This window comes from Salvelinus sp. IW2-2015, linkage group LG4q.2, assembly GCF_002910315.2.
Source record: "Salvelinus sp. IW2-2015 linkage group LG4q.2, ASM291031v2, whole genome shotgun sequence".
NCBI classification, from domain to species: Eukaryota; Metazoa; Chordata; class Actinopteri; order Salmoniformes; family Salmonidae; genus Salvelinus; species Salvelinus sp. IW2-2015.
In genome coordinates this window covers 12,232,345-12,255,011 of record NC_036843.1, presented here as the reverse complement: position 1 = coordinate 12,255,011, position 22,667 = coordinate 12,232,345, and the positions used below count along the sequence as shown (strand labels likewise).

General features: G+C 44.7%; 1 protein-coding gene across 4 annotated transcripts in view; it reads right to left on the bottom strand.

The window, feature by feature from the left end:
- Nucleotides 1-22,667, bottom strand: part of LOC111963327 (lateral signaling target protein 2 homolog) — a 68,377-nt gene that overhangs the window by 7,337 nt on the left and 38,373 nt on the right. For 3 of the 4 annotated variants that reach the window (XM_023986680.2, XM_023986681.2, XM_023986683.2), the window contains exons 2-10: nucleotides 16,340-16,480; nucleotides 13,024-13,161; nucleotides 4,641-4,843; nucleotides 4,440-4,529; nucleotides 4,220-4,309; nucleotides 4,028-4,129; nucleotides 2,351-3,829; nucleotides 1,961-2,059; nucleotides 1,504-1,667 (exon numbers count right to left, since the gene is read on the bottom strand). In XM_023986680.2, the coding sequence (XP_023842448.1) occupies nucleotides 1,504-1,667; nucleotides 1,961-2,059; nucleotides 2,351-3,829; nucleotides 4,028-4,129; nucleotides 4,220-4,309; nucleotides 4,440-4,529; nucleotides 4,641-4,843; nucleotides 13,024-13,161; nucleotides 16,340-16,480 (2,506 nt within the window). The remainder of the gene's footprint in view (nucleotides 1-1,503; nucleotides 1,668-1,960; nucleotides 2,060-2,350; nucleotides 3,830-4,027; nucleotides 4,130-4,219; nucleotides 4,310-4,439; nucleotides 4,530-4,640; nucleotides 4,844-13,023; nucleotides 13,162-16,339; nucleotides 16,481-22,667) is intronic. The other variant, XM_023986682.2, reaches the window with a different exon arrangement.

Genomic DNA, 22,667 nt, shown 5'->3' with positions numbered 1-22,667 from the left:
GTCTCTCACAGTTGAAGTGTACCTATGATAAAAATTACAGACCTCTACATGCTTTGTAAGTAGGAAAACCTGCAAAATCGGCAGTGTATCAAATACTTGTTCTCCCCACTGTATATCTCACTGATCATCCCCAAAGCCAACACCTCATTTGGCCGCCTTTCCTTCCAGTTCTCTGCTGCCAGTGACTGGAACGAATTGCAAAAATCGCTGAAGTTGGAGACTTTTATTTCCCTCACCAACTTTAAACATCAACTATCTGAGCCAATTGCTGCAGCTGTACATAGTCCATCTGTAAATAGCCCACCCAATCTACCTACCTCATCCCCATACTGTTTTTATTTTGTTTACTTTTCTGCTCTTTTGCACACCAGTATCTCTACTTGCACATCATCATTTGCTCATTTATCACTCCAGTGTTAATCTGCTAAATCGTAATTATTCGCTCCTATGTCCTATTTATTGCCTTACCTCCTCATGCCTTTTGCACACACTGTATATAGACTTTCTTTTTTCTACTGTGTCATTGACTTGTTTATTGTGTTATTGGCTTGTTTATTGTTTACTCCATGTGTAACTCTGTGTTGTTGTCTGTGTCACACTGCTTTGCTTTATCTTGGCCAGGTCGCAGTTGTAAATGAGAACTTGTTCTCAACTAGCCTACCTAGTTAAATAAAGGTGAATCTTTTTTTATTCCAACACACACGTTTCCTAGTCAATAGTAGTAGTCAATTTCTCCTCAACCATGAAAAACGATCATGCATGTTGTTGAAGTTTGTTCTTTGTGTGCAGTTAAGGGCAAGGCGTGCTGCTTTGTTTTGAGCCCGCTGCGGTTTCACAAGGTCTTTCTTTGCTGCACCTGACCATATTACCGTACAGTAATCAAGATGGGACAAGATCAGAGCCTGAACAATTAGTTGATCTGTGTGTCAAAAACACAGAACATATTTTTATAACAGACCTACCTCTCCCCATCATCACAGCAACTTTGTCAATATGACTTGACCATGATAACTGACTATCCAATGTTACTCCTAGGACTTCAACTTCTTCAACTTGTTCAATGTTCACACCCTTTATGTCAAACTCCAGTTGAGGTTGAGGTCTAAGAGGAAGGTTTTAGATGTATTTAAGACCAGTTATTTGGTCATTACCCATTCTGACACTGACTCTAACTCCTTGCTAAGAGTCTCAGTGAGCTCACTGGCTGTGGGTGCTGATGTGTAGTCATCAGCCTACATAGTCATTTTAGCTTCTTGTAAGACTAGCAGCAAAACATTTGTCATAAATAGAAAAGCACTATAGGTTGGAGTGAAGAGGAGTGAAGAGGAGTGCATACTGGTTAAGCAACAAAAGCATGATTTCATTGTCTTTCAGAGTAAAAAGAAAGAAAAACATGAGAAACAGACTGATTTACCCCATCAAACCACAGCTATACCCTTGGAGAGTAATATCCTTGGACAGATAGTCATACCCTCAGAGAGAGAGCGAGAGAGTGTGTCATACCCGATATGCAGACGAAGAGGCGGTGGATGAGGTCACTGCTGCTGTGGAAGCGCGAGCGGATCTTGTTCCTGGCGGCCATCTTAGCAGCCTGCAGGGCCAGCTGGATCTCATGGTGGTCCAGATCCTCTGACGTCCCTGAGCTCGTGGTTAGACTGCTGACAGGGCTGGAGGAGAGAGGGGAAGCGCACGTGCAAGAGAGAGAGTGAGAACGGGAGAGAGAGATCCAGTGAAGGGAGAGGGAGGGAGGAGGTACTGTCATATTGTCATTCTTATAAACACAGAAAGACTGTTCACCAGCATATTGTGTACTGTACTTGAATATGCATCGTACTATAGGGGTTTTGGTTGATTTCAATCTCAAAGTGAGTGAAATAGAGATGAGCAAGGGTTATAGTAATAACATAAGCTCTAACATGGGGATGTACGAAACAGAAACACACACACGGCCAGTGGTTACCTGGCTGTGTAAGCACTGCTGGACAGACTACATGTGGTGACAGACACACTCTCACAGTCACTACTGGAGACTGCGCTGAGAGGAGAGTTCTGAAAAAAACTGGGAATAAATCATTAAATAAAATAATAAACCGATAACATATGGGCAACATAAAACGGGATCTGTGAACATTATGATAGGCACAAAAGTAACATAAAGCCAAGTGCAATTACAACTAGAACATAAAACAACAAGTGGATGACAAGATCTGGGTTCAATTAGCCAGAGAGACGTGGAGGAAGTTTGCTTTCCACTGATATGTAAATGACTGTTGTTGAGGCCTACCTGCTGTGAAGGGGAGCGCTGATAATACATCACCCAAACACACACCTCTAGTACATATGCTCATACCTAGTGTTCTTCCTGCTCTCTTCCTTGGACTCCCCGTCTGTCTCTCTGGTTCCCGTCCTGTCCCTTCCCCCGCTGGCCTGAGGCCTCCTCACTGTCCTCCACTGGTGGACACAGGGCTCTGGGGCTCCCCTTACTCCATTGGGGCTGCTGTCCTGGCCCTGCTGAGATCCCGGGGCCACCACCACCAGGCACTTGTCACAGCGCTGGTCCCCTTCCTCCTCCCCCGGAGGTGGCTCTGAGGAACAGCGAGAGGGGGGCGTCAGCTGGGGGGGAGAGTCCCCCTTCCTATGTAAGTTGTGTCCTGAGGAGGCCAGGCGACAGGCAGAGGACTGGATGACAGAGCTGTGTGGCGGATGGGGCTTGCAGTGTTTGTCCAACCCCAGGTCCATCCCCAGCCCTGTGTTGTCCATGGTGAGGGCGTCATCATGGCCGTCTTCACAGCTGCCGCAGCAGACACAGGAGTTGAGCAGGCAGTGGGTGGCCACCAGGGGGCCGCAGGGCTCTGTAGCTGAGGAGGAGGGGGGGCGGGGCAGGAGCAGCTTGTCCACAGCCAGCTCAGTCAGGCTGGGGGAGCCGGGGTTGAAGATAACCGTGGCCGAGAGCTTCATCCCTCCCATACGGTGTGCAATGACTTCAGCAGTCTCGCCTCCCTCCAGGCCCACCTCCCAGCCGTTAGTGTAGGGCAAGGGCTCCAGGCTGGGGGTGGGGGCTGGTCGCTTGGTGTTTGGGCACTGTGGGGGCAGGTTTTGGGGCTGCTGGGACGGATCTGACTGAGCATCAGTGGACCAGCCATTCCTGGTTGAGTCTGTCAGGGGGCCAGGTCTGCGGGGCTGAGGCAAGGAGGGCTGAGGGGCTTTGGAAGGCGGGGTCAAACGGCTGCTGGTCACAATGTCCCCTCCTGCGTCCAGGTCCTCCATGAAGAAGACTCTGTCCTCCTCCTCATGGTAGAGACCTGTCCTTCCCCGGCCCACCAGGAACCGGAGGGGGGAGGCCTCGGTGCTGGAGCCCCCGCTGGAGCCCCCTCTGTTGGGGTGGTGGGCCGGGGACTGGCCCTGGCTGGGAGGGGACAGCAGCGTGGACATCTCATCCCCCACACGGTACACCATCATGTTGAGCTGTTCGATCTCCTCCTCATCATATTGCATGGAGCAGGCCAGGTCTGCCTCCTCCACCTCCTCACACAGAGAACCCTGCTCCTTCGCCCGCTTCACCTCCTCCCACTCCCTGTCCTCCTCCTCCTGGATGTGGGAGGTGCACAGAGACAGCACCTCCTGTTGCTGCATTCTCTCCTCCTCGCTCCCCTCCTCACCAGTGTCGCTGGTGGGGCTGCTGGATGAAGGGAGGTCTGGGGCGATAGTGGGGGTTGGGGTGGGTGTGGGGGGGCACTCGGGGACCAAGGGGAACTCCCCGTCCTGAGAGATACAAAGGCTCCGCTCCAGCGTCAACAACTCCTCCTCTGACAGGGTCTGCAGCAGATCCCTATGGGAATAACACAACCTTAACAACATACTTACCAGCCTAAAATGATCACTCAATGAGGATGGTAGTGGCCCATGACCTTTAGATTGTTTGCCCAGGTTCTTGAGACTGATGTTCAAAAGATTGTTGTGAATGACAGAGCTATTTTCTATGATTAAATACAGAGGACAATCTATATGTGTATCCTCTTAACGGTACCTGATCTTCTTCAATAAAGTGCGAAAAGGCCGGAGGAGCTCAGACATGTCCTCTGGTTTCCTATCCAGGTTGAGTGGACCTTCACCGTACACCACTAGACCACTGAGGGAGAGACAGGGGGATTATAAAATGTTATTAGTATCAGAGAGTTCTAGGAAGAAGAGGAAGATGGAGACAGGAGAAAACACTTACCACACAATGGCTAGTCTGGGGATTGTAAACATCAGAGCTGGTTCATAGTCATCGATCATGTCTTGGCTGAGATAGCCCAGCTTGAGCGCCCTGAAACAAAAACAACAAAGACGAGAGGATGTGAAATAATATTGGCCAACCATTTAAAAAATGTACTAAACCCTGTATCTCCTGTGACATCACTCGTCTCTATTCCTCTGTTCCTCCCCATACAACTCACCTATCCACAGTCTCACAGAAGAGCACAATCACCTCCTGCTGAACATAGTATTCTTTGGGAGACTTCACAGGCACCATGGCTGACACATAGCTGACAGAAGAGGAGATCGAGGGAATTGTGTAAAAAAAATACGTAAATACAGTCAAATATGTTGTTGTTGATGATGTCCAAAAGCTAAAGATGTTGATGTCCTATAGCTACCTGAGCTCAAACTCAGCAAAGAGGCTGTCGAAGTGGCGTAGTGCGTCCCTCATGCGGTCGGTGTATAAGTTGAGGTCTCTGAGGGCCTGGTCTCTCGTGATGTTTCGGACTTCCTCCAGACTATGGGTCAGGTCCTTGGCTAGAGGCCTCATGGCCATGCTCTCTATCTCCCTGTTCATGATGATGGAGCCTGCAGCCAGACACTACACACAGAGATGGAGAGAGAAGGGAATGACTTGTGTTATTTAACAGTTCTCTTTCAAGTATTCGTTTCTGTATTTCACTTATGGGATACAGCGTATTCGTCTGAAGCCTTTATTACACTACGCCAGCCAATATTGGCTGAACGTCGAGACGTGTGCGTCGGGGAGGGTGTCCCTCTTACCCTATAAAAGGCCCAACGCAGCGTCTCTGAGTCATTCAAACACCTCCTCTCGCTTTTCATCAGAAAGCTTACCTCAACACGACTGCATTTTCCAGAACTAGCTAAACTGTACACAGACGTGGTCTTACAACTCGCTCGCCAGGCGGATGTGTGCAAACGCGCTGCGAATAAACTGGTGATTCCGTGGCCCAATGCAGTAGCAGAGAAAACCATGTCTCGCTAAGAGGGTAAGAAGCTACCCAAAGCCAAACTGGCAGCCAGGCAATTACTACTAGTCTTCCCAGAATGCCTGGAGGAGGTTACCCGTACCTGGAGTACACCTTTCTCCTCCAAGAACCCTGTCCAATGTGGGTCGGTGTTGGACTATGTTGACATGGCGGGGATTGGGCTGGCCCACATGCCCCCCATCAAACCCCTGGTGGCTTCCCATCTACACCCCAGCCAGAAGTCCTCCATGACCTCGACTGGCCCCACCTTACCAACCAAGTATGAGCGCTTCCAGTCCACTGTGACAGAGAAGGTCTACAGACACCACTCGGTGTCTGTAGACCGTGGATAGATTGAGCCATCAAGCCCTCTCCTGGGATATCATGAGCCCCATCACTCTTCCTGACGCCTGGACAGCGGCTTTAAGTAGACGCAGGTTGAGGTCTGTGGCAATACAGATCTCATCCCACAGAACCGGGTCCAGTGTGACCGCTAGCTCCTTCTGTAGCTCAGCCTGGTATGCCGAGAGCATGGAGGCGGTGCTGAGAGCCCTCACCGCTTTCGCGACCAGGTCTATCCACGGTGTCTAGCCTAGCGATGTCCCCATCGCCAGAGAGGCGAGAACGGCCTCCCCCAAGCGCAGTTTTATCTCCCCCACAATCCTGAGTTTGTTCCAGGGTGCAAGTTCCCAGGCACCTCAGTGTTCTTTCAGGCGTACCGGGTCCAAGTCGGTGATCACAGAGTACAGCCCAAAGAGGAGAAGAGACGATGTTCAGGTGGATGCTCCTACAAGGCCCCCCTCTTGTCTAACAAACACTCCTCAATGTCAGTTCACATTTAAAAAATGGAACACTCGCGCAACCAGGCTACAGGCCAAGGGCGCAGTCAGACATGTTGTTTCTCACAAAATCAAAAACAAACAGGATGCCTCCCTATAACGCCACCAGAGGGAGCTACCACTCCTTCTGTGGTGATAGGCAACATAAGCGCTCTCCCGCTACGAACCAGCCGGACATACGCAGTGCGTCGCGGACTGTCGTACACCCTCCCCCTGACAGAGGGTGCTGAAGCACCATCTATGGGGGGAAGCCAGATCAGCCCTCTCGTGGAGCGGAGAGAGAACTGGTTGGCATGCGCAGTGTCAAACTGGGTACAGGGCACGATAGACAGGGGATACAGACTAGAATTCGCTGTCACCCCGCCTCAATTCAATCGAATCATATACACCCAGGAATCAGTGTGTGTTCTCAGGAATCATCGTGTGTACTCCGGGAGGAAATCACATCGCTAATAGGGAAAAGGGCAATGAGAATTGTTCCTCCCGAGCAAAGCCACTGCGGTTTTTACTCAAGATATTTCCAGGTTCAAAAAAGGGGGGCGGCATACGCCCGATCCTAGATCTACGTGTTCTGAACAGGCACATGAGAAAGTACACGTTCAGAGTGTTGACACACACTGCTCTGCTACGTTCTGTGCGACCAGGCGATTGGTTCGTATTCGTCGACCTGAAGGACGCTTACTTTCACATCTCAATATACCCTCCTCACAAGAAATTTCTCAGATTCGCTTTTCTGGGACTCCCTTTCGGACTCTCACTGTCACCTCATGTCTTTAGGAAGTGTACCGAGGCAGCCATAGCCCCACTCAGAGAGAGGGGCATTTGGCTGATGATGTAAAGTTGAAGTCGGAAGTTTACATACACCTTAGCCAAATACATTTAAACTCAGTTTCACAATTCCTGACATTTAATCCAAGTAAAAATTCCCTGTCTTAGGTCAGTTAGGATCACCACTTTATTTTAAGAATGTGAAATGTCAGAATAATAGTAGAGAGAATGATTTATTTCAGCTTTTATTTCTTTCATCACATTCCCAGTGGGTCAGAAGTTTACATACACTCAATTAGTATTTGGTAGCATTGCCTTTAAATTGTTTAACTTGGGTCAAACGTTTCGGGTAGCTTCCCACAATAAGTTGGGTGAATTTTGGCCCATTCCTCCTGACAGAGCTAGTGTAACTGAGTCAGTTTTATAGGCCTCCTTGTTCGCACAAGCTTTTTCAGTTCTGCCCACAAATTTTCTTTAGGATTGAGGTCAGGGCTTTGTGATGGCCACTCCAATACCTTGACTTTGTTGTCCTTAAGCCATCTTGACTTTGTTGTCCTTAAGTCAACTTTGGAAGTATGATTGGGGTCATTGTCCATTTGGAAGACCCGTTTGCGACCAAGCTTTAACTTCCTGACTGATGTCTTGAGATGTTGCTTCAATATATCCACATAATTTTCCTTTCTCATGATGGCATCTATTATGTGAAGTGCACCAGTCCCTCCTGCAGCAAAGCACCCCCACAACATGATGCTGCCACCCCCGTGCTTCCCTCCAAACATAACGATGGTCATTATGGCCAAACAGTTCAATTTTTGTTTCATCAGACCAGAGGACATTTCTCCAAAAAGTACGATCTTTGTCCCCATGTGCAGTTGCAAACCGTAGTCTGGCTTTTTATGGCGGTTTTGGAGTAGTGGCTTCTTCCTTGCTGTCGATATAGGACTTGTTTTACTGTGGATATAGATACTTTTGTACCGGTTTCCTCCAGCATCTTCACAAGCTCCTTTGCTGTTGTTCTGGGTTTGATTTGCACTTTTCGCACCAAAGTACGTTCATCTCTAGGAGACAGAAGGCGTCTCCTTCCTGAGTCAATCAGAAGCTTCTAAAGCCATGACAATCTGGAATTTTCCAAGCTGTTTAAAGGCACAATCAACTTAGTGTATGTAAACTTCTGACCCACTGGAATTGTGATACAGTGAATTATAAGTGAAATAATCTGTCTTAAACAATTGTTGGAAAAATTACTTGTGTCATGCACAAAGTAGATGTCCTAACCGACTTGCCAAAACTATAGTTTGTTAACAAGAAATGTATGGAGTGGTTGAAAAACGAGTTTTAATGACTCCATTCTAAATGTATGTAAACTTCTGACTTCAACTGTAGATAGATAATTGTCTGTTGTGCACACAATCGAGACAATAGGTCTTAGAACACAGTCAGCTACTATTGGAACACCTGGCATCGCTAGGTTTCAGAATAAACACAGTAAAGAGCGTTTTGATTCCCACGCAATCTCTTTCATAGGTTTAATCCTAGATTCGGTATCATTCAAAGCTCGCCTTTCAGTGAAACGTATAAGAACATTCCAATTTTGCCTAGCGCTGTTTCTCAGAGGGAACCTAGTCTCTTTCAAAACATGCCTGAGGCTGCTAGGTTTGATGGCATCGGCTTTAGTAGTCATCCCATTAAGAATATGAGAGGGTTTCAATGCTGGGTCTCTTCTCTAGGTCTGAGCCCAATATGTCACAAACATCACATGTACAGATCTCCATAGACTGCATGGTAGCACTGCACTTCTGGAAACACCAGACATAAACTGCTTGGAGCTCCTTACAGTGTCCCCAGCATTAAAGTTGTTCCTCCCATTTCTGGTGGGTCGTCATGTTCTGGTCAGAACAGACAATACCACTGTCGTGGCTTACATAAATAAGGGGAACTGCGATTCCCTCACTTACACACACTGATTATGTGGAGCAGTGTGCATCCCCAGTCACTGAGAGCTACTCATGTACCAGGAGTACTGAATCTGGGGCCAGATTTACTTTCCAGGGGGAACCCTCTACACGGAGAGTGGAAGCTCCACCCAGAGGTAGCCAATCAGGTTTGGATGCACTTCGGCATTCCAGCAGTGGATCTTTATGCATCAATGGAGAATACTCAGTGTCCACTGTTCTTTTCCCCGAGGGATCGGGATGCACCGATGGGAGTGGACGCATTGGCGCATGAGTGCCCACGCGTCCTCCTGTATACATTCCCCCACAGGCCCTGATTTCCCCCACCCTAGCCAGGGAGCAGAAGAAGGGTCTATCTCGCATACTAATAGCGCCACATTGGCCAGAGAAACACTGGCTAGCAGAGATCACTCTACTATGCGGCCATCCGTGGCCCCTCCCCCTGAGTCGGGACCTACTATGCCAGGCGCGAGGGGAGATTTCCCATCCTCACCCGGAATGGTTGGCACTCTGGGCCTGGCCCGTGAACGGTTCAACTTGAACACTGTCGAGCTTCCCCAAAATGTAATTTTGACTATTTAGAGTGCTAGAGTGTCACGGCTGTTGAAGGAAGAGGTCCACGGTGCAGCGCGGTAAGCGTACATTTTATTTTATTTGAAAAGTCGCCGAACAAAACAATAAACACTACAAAACAAACCGTGAAGCTAAAGGCTATGTGCCATAAACAAAGTAAACTTCCCACAAAGACAGGTGGGGAAAAGGGATACCTAAGTATGGTTCTCAATCAGAGACAACGATAGACAGCTGTCCCTGATTGAGAACCCTACCCGGCCAAAACATAAAAATACAAATAATAGAACATAGAATACCCACCCCAAATCACACCCTGACCAAACCAAATAGAGACATAAAAAGGATCTCTAAGGTCAGGGCGTGACATGAAGCCTCATCCACCAGGTCCCTTTGTAATTATTTCGGTTTGTCATGTGGGTTTTGGGAGCACGACAGTGGGGTAACACCCCCTTGTCACCCGCTTTATGAAGGGTGCCCATCGTTTGCGTCCGGTGTCCAAACAGCTTGCCCCGTCATGGGATTTATCAATTGTTTTGGATGCTCTATGCCAACAGCCTTTTGAGCCCCTGGATTAGGTGGAACTGAAGATGATTTCATTTAAGACCGCGCAATTAATAGCATTGGCGTCCGCCAAGCATGTAAGTGACATTCACACATTCTCAGTGCACTCGTCATGTGCACAATTTGCACCCGGTAACAACAGGGTATCATTGCGGCCTAACCCCACCTTTACCCCTAAGATTATTAACCCATCTTTGAAATGTGTCTTCCCCTTGAGCTGGTAGCTTTTATCTCGCACTGTTTTCCTCTCCGGTACATCAACGGTTGCATATGTTGTGCCCAGTATGCGCTCTGCGCATCTACATTAACAGGACTAAGGGATTTAAGTTGTTTGTTTCATGGGCGAAACCTCACACAGGTAAAGCGCTCACTAAACAATGCCTCTCCCACTGGACAGTGGGGCTATCGCTTTTGCCAACACAAGTAAGGGTCTTCAGTCTCCTGCTGGCCTACGGGCTCATTCCACTAGAGGAATGGCTACGTCCTGGGCTTTATTTAAAGGCGTATCTATGCAAGATATTTGCTCAGCAGCGAGTTGGGCTTCGCCTCATTCATTTGCAAAATTTTATAGGCTTGATGTCACTGCACCGACCCTGGCGCATACTGTTTTACGTGTAGGATCTTCTGAGGGGCAAAGCCCATGTGTGTGATATATTGCACAGGGCAGTCGGTTGTCAGGATAAGCTTGTCTGGCAATACGTGAGTCAGTATATATACAGTGGGGAGAACAAGTATTTGATACACTGCCGATTTTGCCGATTTTCCTACTTAAAAAGCATGTAGATGTCTGTAATTTTTATCATAGGTACACTTCAACTGTGAGAGACGGAATCTAAAACAAAAATCCCGAAAATCACATTGTATGATTTTTTAATGTAAATAATTAAGCATTTTATTGCATGACATAAGTATTTGATACATCAGAAAAGCAGAACTTAATATTTGGTAGCAGAATCCTTTGTTTGCAATTACAGAGATCATACGTTTCCTGTAGTTCTTGACCAGGTTTGCACACACTGCAGCAGGGATTTGGACCCACTCCTCCATACAGACTTCTCCAGATCCTTCAGGTTTCGGGCTGTCGCTGGGCAATACGACTTTCAGCTCCCTCCAAAGATTTTCTATTGGGTTCAGGTCTGGAGACTGGCTAGGCCACTCCAGGACCTTGAAGATACTCTTACGGAGCCACTCCTTAGTTGCCCTGGCTGTGTGTTTCGGTCGTTGTCATGCTGGAAGACCCAGCCACGATCCATCATCAATGCTCTTACTGGGGAAGGAGTTGTTGGCTAAGATCTCGCCAATACATGGCCCCATCCATCCTCCCCTCAATACGGTGCAGTCGTCCTGTCCCCTTTGCAGAAAAGCATCCCCAAGAATGATGTTTCCACTCCATGCTTCACGGTTGGATGGTGTTCTTGGGGTTGTACTCATCCTTCTTCTTCCTCCAAACACGGCGAGTGGAGTTTAGACCAAAAAGCTCTATTTTTGAATCATCAGACCACATGAACCTTCTCCATTCCTCCTCTGGATCATCCAGATGGTCATTGGCAAACTTCAGACGGGCTGGACATGCGCCTGCTTGAGCAGGGGGACCTTGTGTGCGCTGCAGGTTTAATCCATGACGGCGTAGTGTGTTACTAATGGTTTTCTTTGAGACTGTGGTCCCAGCTCTCTTCAGGTCATTGACCAGGTCCTGCCGTGTAGTTCTGGGCTGATCCTCACCTCCCTCATGATCATTGATGCCCCACGAGGTGAGATCTTGCATGGAGCCCCAGACCAGAGGTGATTGACCATCATCTTGAACTTTTCTATTTTCTTCTATTTTCTAATAATTGCGCCACAGTTGTTGCCTTTCTCACCAAGCTGCTTGCCTATTGTCCTGTAGCCCATCCCAGCCTTGTGCAGGTCTACAATTTTATCCCTGATGTCCTTACACAGCTCTCTGGTCTTGGCCATTGTGGAGAGGTTGGAGTCTGTTTGATTGAGTGTGTGGACAGGTGTCTTTTATACAGGTAACGAGTTCAAAACAGGTGCAGTTAATACAGGTAATGAGTGGAGAACAGGAGGGCTTCTTAAAGAAAAACTAACAGGTCTGTGAGAGCTGGAATTCTTACTGGTTGGTAGGTGATCAAATACTTATGTCATGCAATAAAATGCAATGAATTACTTAAAAATCAATACAATGTGATTTCTGGATTTTTGTTTTAGATTCCGTCTCTCACAGTTTGAGTGTACCTATGATAAAAATTACAGACCTCTACATGCTTTGTAAGTAGGAAAACCTGCAAAATCGGCAGTGTATCAAATACTTGTTCTCCCCACTGTATATTTTTTAAATATTTTTATTTAACCTTTATTTAACTAGGCAAGTCAGTTAAGAACAAATTGTTATTTACAATGACGGCCTACCGGGGAACAGTGGGTTAACTGCCTTGTTCAGAGACAAAATGACAGATTTTTACCTTGTCAGCTCGGGGATTCGATCCAGCAACCTTTCAGTTACTGGCCCAACGCTCTAACCACTAGGCTACCTGCTGCCCCTTACATCACATAAGTGAACTACCGAAACGAATACTTGAAAGAGAACTTTAAGTTACGACCGCAACCCCGGTTCTCTGATATTATGAGTGAGGTATTTCACCAGACCACCCCCTCCTTGCATGAGCGAGGAAGAGGTGGTGCATATTTTTGAATGACTCAGAGACACTGCGCTGAACTTTTTATAGGGTAATAGGGACACCCTTCCCCGACGCACACGTCTCGATATCCACCCAATCATGGCTGGCGTAGTGTAATAAAGGCTTCAAACTAATAGGCTGGAGGAGTATCCCATAAGTGAAATACCTCACTCATACTATCAGAGAACCGGGGTTACGGTCGTAACCTAAAGTTATTTATCTAGGTTAGTCTCATTAAGACTAGTTGTCTATGTGCAACTGATTAACACAAGGAATAATGAGTTAGGCTATATAACGATACACCTTTACATAGTGAGAACAGATAGGAGAAATGACAGTAAACGGGCATGACTTCTTTAAGAGTGCCTATAGTTATTGTGATGTGAGATGATACTGGAGGGCATACAGTACAGTACAGTACCTCAGCCCCAAACCACAGCTGTCCTGCAAGGTTGTCATGGCGAATCTCCTCTGGGAACTTGACACAGAAGTCTCTGTTGGCTCGGTCATCAGGGATACATTCATCCATGATCTGGTTGATAATGTTCAACACATTGTCCTGCAGACACATGGAGAGTGACAGGAAAAGAGATTGAATACATTTGTGAATAAACGTACTGAATGAAAAAGGGCAGTCAATATATTTTTTTCTGTTGGGTTAATGACTGGAAACAGAGCAAAAAAACACACATTTTCTAATAATGTTACAAACTACCCCTGTAAATCCACTAACTAAATATCACCCTCTACATGTAGTGTCTTGAAGACATGTTCCGGACCTTTGGCGACTAGCAATTATTTTTTAAACTTCCCACTTTGGGCTGGATGTGTCAATGTGTAGTTAATATGCATAATCTATGAGCAGAATTACTCTTACCTCAATTTGCTATGAAATTACTAGTTTGAAAGCAACTGTTTTTATGAAATCTGTGCTGCGCCATTTTCCCTACATTTTCCCGCACGTGGGCGAGCAACCTAGCAATTCAGTTCAACCAATTAGCTTCAGCCCCTCGCCATATGAGTGACAGCTAGCAATATGCACAAGATGCACCCACAGCAGAGCGAGAAAGAGAGCAATGACGTGGTGCACATACTGTACGTGACGTAGTATGCCATTTTCAGGGACCACTTGCCATTTTCAGGGACCATTTTCGGGGCTACTTTCAAAACTACTGGCTAAAAAGGTATCCAACTGTGCCGGAGAATCCCTTTAAACAGGGAACAGGCCGAAAACAATTACAGGCCCATGCCCAGAACAGTCCCATTATAGCCCTCAGTCACATCTTAATTCCCCCTCAATAAAAAACACTAAACTAAATCCCATAATTGCAGCGGTGCACACACACTGGCACACACAGCGAGAGCTAATCAACAGCTTGTGTGGCGCTGGCATGTACAACATTTATAACAATGAGTTACAATGAGCCTTTCACGCCTAGACTCCCTCTCTCTCTCTCTGTGTGCTGCTGTAATCTGGTCAGGAACATCAGTGAGTCTCTGCTGCCCTCAAGGAGAAAGATTAAAAAGCTTAACCACCGACTCCTTTATTGCAGTGCAGTACTACGTATGTCTTGGCCTGTTCCCAGTCCCCCCCCACCAGCCCTGTGTTCCTCTGGCCATGTGTGGTACACTACAGCTAGTGCTAATCTTGACCACTATCAGCCCTCATCACAGAACATGACATTGGGATGATACCTACAGTAGCTGCAGAATAGAGAGCTTGCACTCTTTACACTCCTACCCTCTAGGTTTTGCTTTGCTCAGACCACTTTACTTCCATTCTGGGGGTCTCAGGTATACAGGGTATTATGAAAGCATGCTGGTAACATTGTGTTTTGTCTTCACAAGATAGCCTACACCAAAATAATGTTCTAATCATGGGATTTAAAAGTATACCAAATATATTACACTGCAACATGAAAAGTGAAAGTCATGTTTCCCATAACTGAGTGTGTAAGCAAAACACTGACTGAGAGAACAAGAGGCAGCGCAGCTTCCCTGAAGCATCGCTATTTTCCTTTAGGGGGAGATATGGAAAGAGCCAAACCAGGAATTATAATTCTCAGTTGCTGAACATGTCCTGCAGTCAGTCAGCTAAAAGCCTTTCTTTCAGTTTACGAAGCACATCACAATGCAAAGCTAACATACAGACCACAGCAGGGCGTGGTCAATTTAAAGCTGCAATATGTAACTATTTGGGTGACCCGACCAAATAGAAGTGTGTGTTATAGATCTGTCATTCTCATTGAAACTAAGTCTAAGAAGCAGTATAGCAGTATCTGTTCTATGTGTGCTATTTCTATGCTTCCCGTTTTTAAAGTTGAGTTTTTGCACATTTTACTTTCAGTTTTGTACACCAGCTTCAAAACAGTTAAAAATACAACATTTTTTGGTTATGGAAAATATATGTCACAGCAGTTTAGATGGTACAATGATTCTCTACACTATACTTGCTTGTTTTGTCACAAACTGAAATTAGGCTAACTATTGCGAGCGATTGCTAGCGATTTCTGCATAGTGCATCTTTAAGGTGACAATGAAGCGAGCGAAAGACGAAGAGAGGTCGGACAATGCGAGCATGGAATGGAGAAAGTGAGCGAGGAGGTGGGTGGGAGCGATGGAGAGACAGAAAAATAGGAGAGGGGGAAAGCAGTTGGGGATCAAGCAGTGACCTTATTAGGAGCTTCCCCCCCTCAGGGCCCTGGGTGCACTAGGCTCATTTATGGTGGTGGGCCTGCTAACGATCTCTCAGTGCTGGGGATCACACCAGCAGGCAGCAGCATGGCAGCCTTCAACTCACACAGTCCCGACCCCACACGCCTCACCTAACCCTCACCACATATATGGAGGATGAATGGTATATAAATGTCAAAGTCCCCCGACTCCAAATCGACACAATGGCCTACCATCGGTCATGTGACAGGTCTCAGACAGAGACAAATACAGTACGTTTGTGAGGCAGATAAGCTTAAGCTCCTGTCAAGCAGGTTAATATCCTATAGTGGATCTACATAAAATTGACATATCAAGTCATACAACAACAACCTGACATTCAACCCTTCACTCTGACCCCATACTGCCTGAAAACATCAAACCAGGTGTGTCATGATAGCCTATCTCTAGATAAAAGCCTTCCAAAGAAGTCACTCATCCAAGCCTTCAGTCCTGACCTAGATAACAGCAACACAACCTACTCACAACCTGATAAAGGCTATCAAAACAACAACAAAATGTGACATGAGAATCAACTGCTTCCACCCCGAGGGACTCCTTATCTCACCTTGTCACTGTGAGCTGGCTTGATTTAAGGGCCCGTCCAATCATATAACCGCTACCATATTAGCCAACCAATATCAGCCATTTTGCGGTTCAAACTCCACTTAGGAGTAAAACATAATGATCATCTTAACTCAAAAGCATGTCCCTTTAACAGAATCTGCTGGCAAACTCTTGAATTCTAGTAGTAGATTTAAACATTTGAGGTAAAAGTCAAACTTCAATACTTGGACTCTCACTCACTTTGCTTGGCATGGTGGATTATTTAAGTGCTCGCTGTCAAAAAGGGTTATAGGATCACCTCATAAAATGTCTGTGATGGATTTGTATTAATTGATGGAGTTTGAAGTCAAAGAAATTAGAAACATAGCGAAACTAAACTATAAAAGACTTGCTATAGAATTGTGGCCCTAATCAGAGGGTATTCAAATCAACCAGTGTCAGTCCCTTAAGATTCTTACCTGACAGGATCTGAACTGGTTGACCAGCAGAGTACACCTCTGAGGGTCTTTCCTGCCATCTAGGCTGTCCAGTTCTGTGGCCACTTGGTTGAGCTCCTCATCAGCATAGTAGAACTGGGCCAAGAGCTGAGGGTCCGTCCTCTGCAGAGATGGAGAGGAAAGGTTAAATAAAGGACTTCACATGTAGAGAGCAGACGTAGAGGTTTTAAATAGTAGGAGATCAGCTGAATATTGATGTATCTAAGGCAATAGAGCGTTGCACATGGGCATTGCTTCATAGCACTCACTTCTGTCATCATGAAGTACTTTGAGGCTAGTTAAGGATCATATCACCTCCACCTTTTAAAAAAAATAATGTTTTACTCTTTTATTGGTATTTTCTTTCACAGTAAACAATGTTTGAAATACAGTACATTGCACATGTGGTTTTATACATTTGATATACCATGGGAACATTTTTTGAATGAGGTAAGAATGTATACGACCATAAGAAAATATAAATACTTAAGTAATACTTTCATAACAAACATACATTAGAAACAACAAAGTGCACAAAACAAACAACATGACTAGTCTTCAAAATGAATAGAAAAATAATAATAATAATACAGGCTAATATTAAACACTCACAAAGGTAGATCAATTAAATAAATCTTAGGTAGGCAGTTTACTGTAGAGTAGAGGGAAATTGCAGTGTCTAAAGGTAAAGAAAGGTTGCCACATTCAGTAGAATTTGTCAGAAGAATTCCGTAGGGAAAATTGTATCTTCTCCATTTTACTAAAGTGTAAGACATCTTTAATCCACACAAAATGAGAGGGAGGAGAGGGCATATTCCATATAAGTAAAATCAACCTTCTTGCAAACAAACTCACAAAAGCTAGGACCAGAGCAGGACCAAAACATGTATTAATGAAGCAGCAGCTTGCCAACACCTGTCGCAAACAGGGTGGACATCAGGATAGATCTTAGAAAGCCTGCATTTAGTGAGTTCAGTGTAACATTTTGCATTGGCACAAATAGAAGAGGAGTGGACACGGTACAGAATATCTTCCCATGTGTCATCAGCAAACTCATCACCTAGGTCATGTTGCCATAAAAGTTTTAATAGCTGCGAATGAAGGATTGTGAAGAGAGTAAATTTCATCATAGCTATAAGAAATAATGCCTTTTACTGTTGGGGATGGTGTGAAAAATGCATCAGTGGGAGGGCCCACAGAAAGAGTGGGGAATTGAGTGATCATGTCACGGACAAAGGTGCTCACTTGTAGATATCTAAAGAAATTATTATTCAGAAGGTGGAATTTAGCTGAGATTGGTTGGAACGATGCAAACGTGCCGTCAATATACAAATCATTGAATGATTTGATGCCAAGGCTGAACCACATGGAGAAGGCTTCATCTACTAGCGATGGATGGAGAACGTGATTTCTGAGTAGAGGGGCCCTTAATGAATAGGTTTGCAAACCAAAGTGATGTCTAAACTGGATCCAGATCTTGAAAGTGGTTTTTACTAAAATGTTTTTGGTATAACTTGAAGTAGTAGAATGAATAGGGGAATGTGCCAAAGCAGCCAGTGAGGATGGCATACATGAGGAAGATTATATCTTCAACCATGCTGGAATGATATGTGGGGTATCTGCACAGATCCAGTACTGAATTACACGGACGTTGGCAGCCCAATAATAGAACTGGAAATTAGGTAGGGCCATGCCCCCTAAGGGTTTAGTTAGGCCTTTGCAGGAACACCTAGCGGATCCTTGGATCTTTATTATTACAGATGAAGTGTAAGATTATCCCATCTAGTTGGCAGAAAAAATATTTTGGAATAAAAATAGGTATGCATTGAAAGAGGTAGGAGAATTTAGGAAGGGTATTAATTTTAACCGAATTCATTAGACCAGCTAATGATAAGGGGAGTAGTGACCATCGTTCAAAATCTTTCTCCACCAGAGTAAGGAGAGGAGTAAAATTAGCCTTAAAAAGATTATCAGATTTGTTCGTGACATGTACCCCCAAGTATGTATATTTGTTGAGAACTACCGCATTTAAAAGTAAAAGCTCGCTCTTATTCAGATTTACCTTGTAACCAGAGATTAGGCCAAATGCATTAAGAACAGATAGCACAATGGGTAAGGATACATCAGGGTTTGAGATATAGAGAAGCAAGTCATCAGCATAAAGTGAGACCCTTTGTTTGATGTCGCCTCTGAACACTCCTGTTTTATGTGGGTTGGATCTAAATGCAATTGCGAGGGGCTCGAATGTGATGGAAAAAAGCAAGGGAGACATTGGACACCCCTGTCTAGTGCCTCTGGAGAGAGTGAAATAGTCTGAGGGGGTGTTATTCGTTCTGACAGATGCAAGTGTATAGTAACTTCTTATAAAAGTCTATTGGGTACCCATCTGGCTCAGGACATTTACCACCTTACATTGCACGTGTCGTCTCTGAAATCTCTTCCATGGTGATAGGTTCCTCTAATTGAAGCTTGAAAACTGAATCAATTGTTGGAACAGTTATACTATTACATTTTTTTTTATCAAGAGCAGAGGGGTCAGCAGACTGTTCTGAAGTGTATAAAGAGGCATAGAAGTCCTTAAACTGGTTATTTATTAGCTGGGGATCCATTGTTGCACCTGTAGGTGTTTGAATTTGAGACATTTGTTGAGCAGAGGAAGACTGGCGAAGTTGATGAGAAAGCAATTTACTTGCCTTTTCAGCATACTCACAATGAGTATGTCACAACTTAAGCAGCAGTTCCTCAATTTGGCCTGTTGACAAGGTATTGAATTCAGCTTGTAAAGAGAGTCAATCCCTGTACACATTTGGGGATGGTGAGGTAGCGTAAGTACTGTCTAACTGTAAAATACGAGTTTTCAGTTCAGAGAGTCTCTTTTTCTTATTTTGTCTTTCAAAACTAGTGTATGAAATTATTTGACCTCTAATGTAGGTCTTAAGTTTCCCACAGAACAGATGCTAAAACGTCGGGGGTGTCATTAGTAGCTATAAAAATATAAACCTGAGTAGTCAGAAAGTTGACCAAACTTTCATCAGACAGCAATCATGTATTAAAACGGCAAGGTACACGAGGCTCAGTCCCACCACCAATTGATAGCTCTAAAGTCAGAGGGGCGTGATCAGATATGACAATGGAATTGTATGAGCATGAGCGTACAGAGGAAAGAAGTCTGTTGTCCAAGAAGAAGTAGGCAATGCCGGTATAAGTGTGATGGACAAGGGAGAAAAATGAATATTCCCTATTAGTTGGATTGAAAAAAAGTCAGGGGTCTGTAATGGAAAATTCTTAAAGAAAAGTTTGGATAACCTTAGCAAACTTAGAAGGTGTGCTAATTTTGTTGGAGGAATGATCCAAAGTAGGATTAAGCCAGCCACCCAAGATCAATAAGTGTGAGGTCATATCTGGAAGTGAAGACAAAGGCACATTTTTTTTGTCATCCCAATTTGGTGCAGAGACATTGGCAAGGATCAATGGTGTATTAAATATATCTGCCATTGGCATCTGAAATAACATTGGAATGATGATACACTGATTTGTGTATCAGAATTGCAGCTCCCCTCGATTTATTTTGAAAAGTGGAGTGATAAAGTTTGTCTACCCAGCCTTTTCGCAATCTAAAGTGATGTAAAACTCTCAGATGGGTCTCTTGTAAAAAAGCAATCTGTGTCCCCAGATGTTGAAGATGAAGTACTCTACTATGTTTGACTGGCTGGTTCAAACCGTTACAGTTCAAACTAGAAAAAATAAGTATACTCCCAGCAGACTACCCTATTAAATGAGGTTGAGTCATTCTTTGGAAAAAGAGGAAATGAGTGAAGCCTTTTAAATGTAAGTGGAAGACTGAACCTGTCACGTTCCTGACCTGTTTTCCCTTGTTTTTGTATTTGTTTAGTATGGTCAGGGCGTGAGTTGGGGTGGGCATTCTATGTTGTGTGTCTAGTTTGTCTGTTTCTGTGTTCAGCCTAATATGGTTCTCAATCAGAGGCAGCTGTCAATCGTTGTCCCTGATTGAGAATCATATATAGGTGGCTTGTTTTGTGTTGGGGATTGTGGGTGGTTGTTTCCTGTCTCTGTGTTTGTGTTCTGCACCAGATAGGTCTGTCTCGGTTTTCACATTTGTTATTTTGTTACTTGTATTAGTGTTACTGTTTATTGTCTAATTAAACATGTTGAACACTAGCCGCGCTGCATTTTGGTCCTCTCCTTCATCCCAGGAGGAAAGCCGTTACAGAACCTGACATACGAGAAAACATAAAACTGTTGAACTTCCTCCCACCCGCTGAAGCATCTTACCAAACAAGACGCACGCATCCACCCTAATATAAACTCAGCAAAAAAAGAAACACCACTTTTTCAGGACCCTGTCTTTCAAAGATAATTCGTAAAAATCCAAATAACTTCACAGATCTTCATTGTAAAGGGTTTAAACACGGTTTCCTATGCTTGTTCAATGAACCATAAACAATTAATGAACATGCACCTGTGGAACGGTCGTTAACAGCTTAACAGCTAACAGACAGTAGGCAATTAAGGTCACAGTTACGAAAAACACCAAAAGAAAGATGCCCAGGGTCCCTGCTCAGCTGCGTGAACGTGCCTTAGGCATGCTGCAAGGAGGCATGAGGACTGCAGATGTGGCCAGGGCAATAAATTGCAATGTCCGTACCGTGAGACGCCTAAGACAGCGCTACGGGGAGACAGGACGGACAGCTGATCGTCCTCACAGTGGCAGACCACGTGTAACAACACCTGCACAGGATTGGTACATCTGAACATCACAACTGCGGGACAGGTACAGGATGACAACAACAACAGCCTGACTTACACCAGGAACGCACAATCCCTCCATCAGTGCTCAGACTGTCCGCAATACGCTGAGAGAGGCTGGACTGAGGGTTTGTAGGCCTGTTGTAAGGCAGGTCCTCACCAGACATCACCGGCAACAACATCGCCTACGGACACAAACCCACCATAGCTGGATCAGACAGGACTGGCAAAAAATGCTCTTCACTGACAAGTCGCAGTTTTGTTGGATCGGAGGGTGAGGGCTAGGGCCATTCCCCCCAGAAATGTCCCAGAACTTGCCTTGGTGGAAGAGTGGGGTAACATCTCAGAGCAAGAACTGCCAAATCTGGTGCAGTCCATGAGGAGGAGATGCACTGCAGTACTTAATTACATTTGATTTTGACCCCTCCCCCCCTTGTTCAGGGACATACTATTCTATTTCTGTTAGTCACATGTCTGTGGAACTTGTTCAGTTTATGTCTCAGTTGTTGAATCTTGTTATGTTCATTCAAATATTTACAAGTGAAGTTTGCTGAAAACTTGAGAGGACGTTTCTTTTTTGCTGAGTTTATAAGCTCCTAAATACTCTCCAGGAAACATAGTGGTTCCAGCAGCTAGGCTAAACTCTTACCAAATGGAGCATTGTGACCATTATATTATAAAAGAGAAAAACATATATAAACACAAGAAAAAAATGATTGAAAGCACAGTTTACCAACAGTGCCAAAAATATAATAACTGTTGGCACTTATTTTTTTTTGTTGTTGAAATATTTAACTTTCATCAAGTGCAATACACCAATTTAAAGCTTAACTTCTTATTAATCTAGCCATCGTGTCCGATTTCAAAAAGGCTTTACAGCGAAAGCACACCATACGATTATGTTAGGTCAGCGCCTAGTCACAGAAAAACATACAGCCATTTTCCAGCCAAAGAGAGGAGTCACAAAAAGCAGAAATAGAGATAAAATTAATCACTAACCTTTGATGATCTTCATCAGATGGCACTCATAGGACTTCATGTTACACAATACATGTATGTTTTGTTCGATAAAGTTCATATACAAAAATCTCAGTTTACATTGGCGCGTTATGTTCAGAATTGTTGTGCAAAAACAAGCCATACAGATACCCGCCATGTTGTGGAGTCAGTAAAAGTCAGAAATAGCGTTATAAATATTCATTTACCTTTGATGATCTTCATCAGAATGCACTCCCAGGAATCCCAGTTACACAATAAATGTTTGTTTTGTTTGATAAAGTTCATCTTTATGTCCAAATACCTCCTTTTTGTTAGCGCGTTTAGTTCACCAATCGAAATTCACAAGGTGCGGCGGACAAGTCCAGACGAAAGTCCAGATGAAAAGTCAAAAAAGTTATACTACAGTTCGTAGAAACATGTCAAACGATGTATAGAATCAATCTTTAGGATGTTTTTATCATAAATCTTCAATAATGTTTCAACCGGAAAATCCTTTGTCTTTAGAAATGAAAAGGAACGCAACTCGCTCTCACAGCTGCGCGCG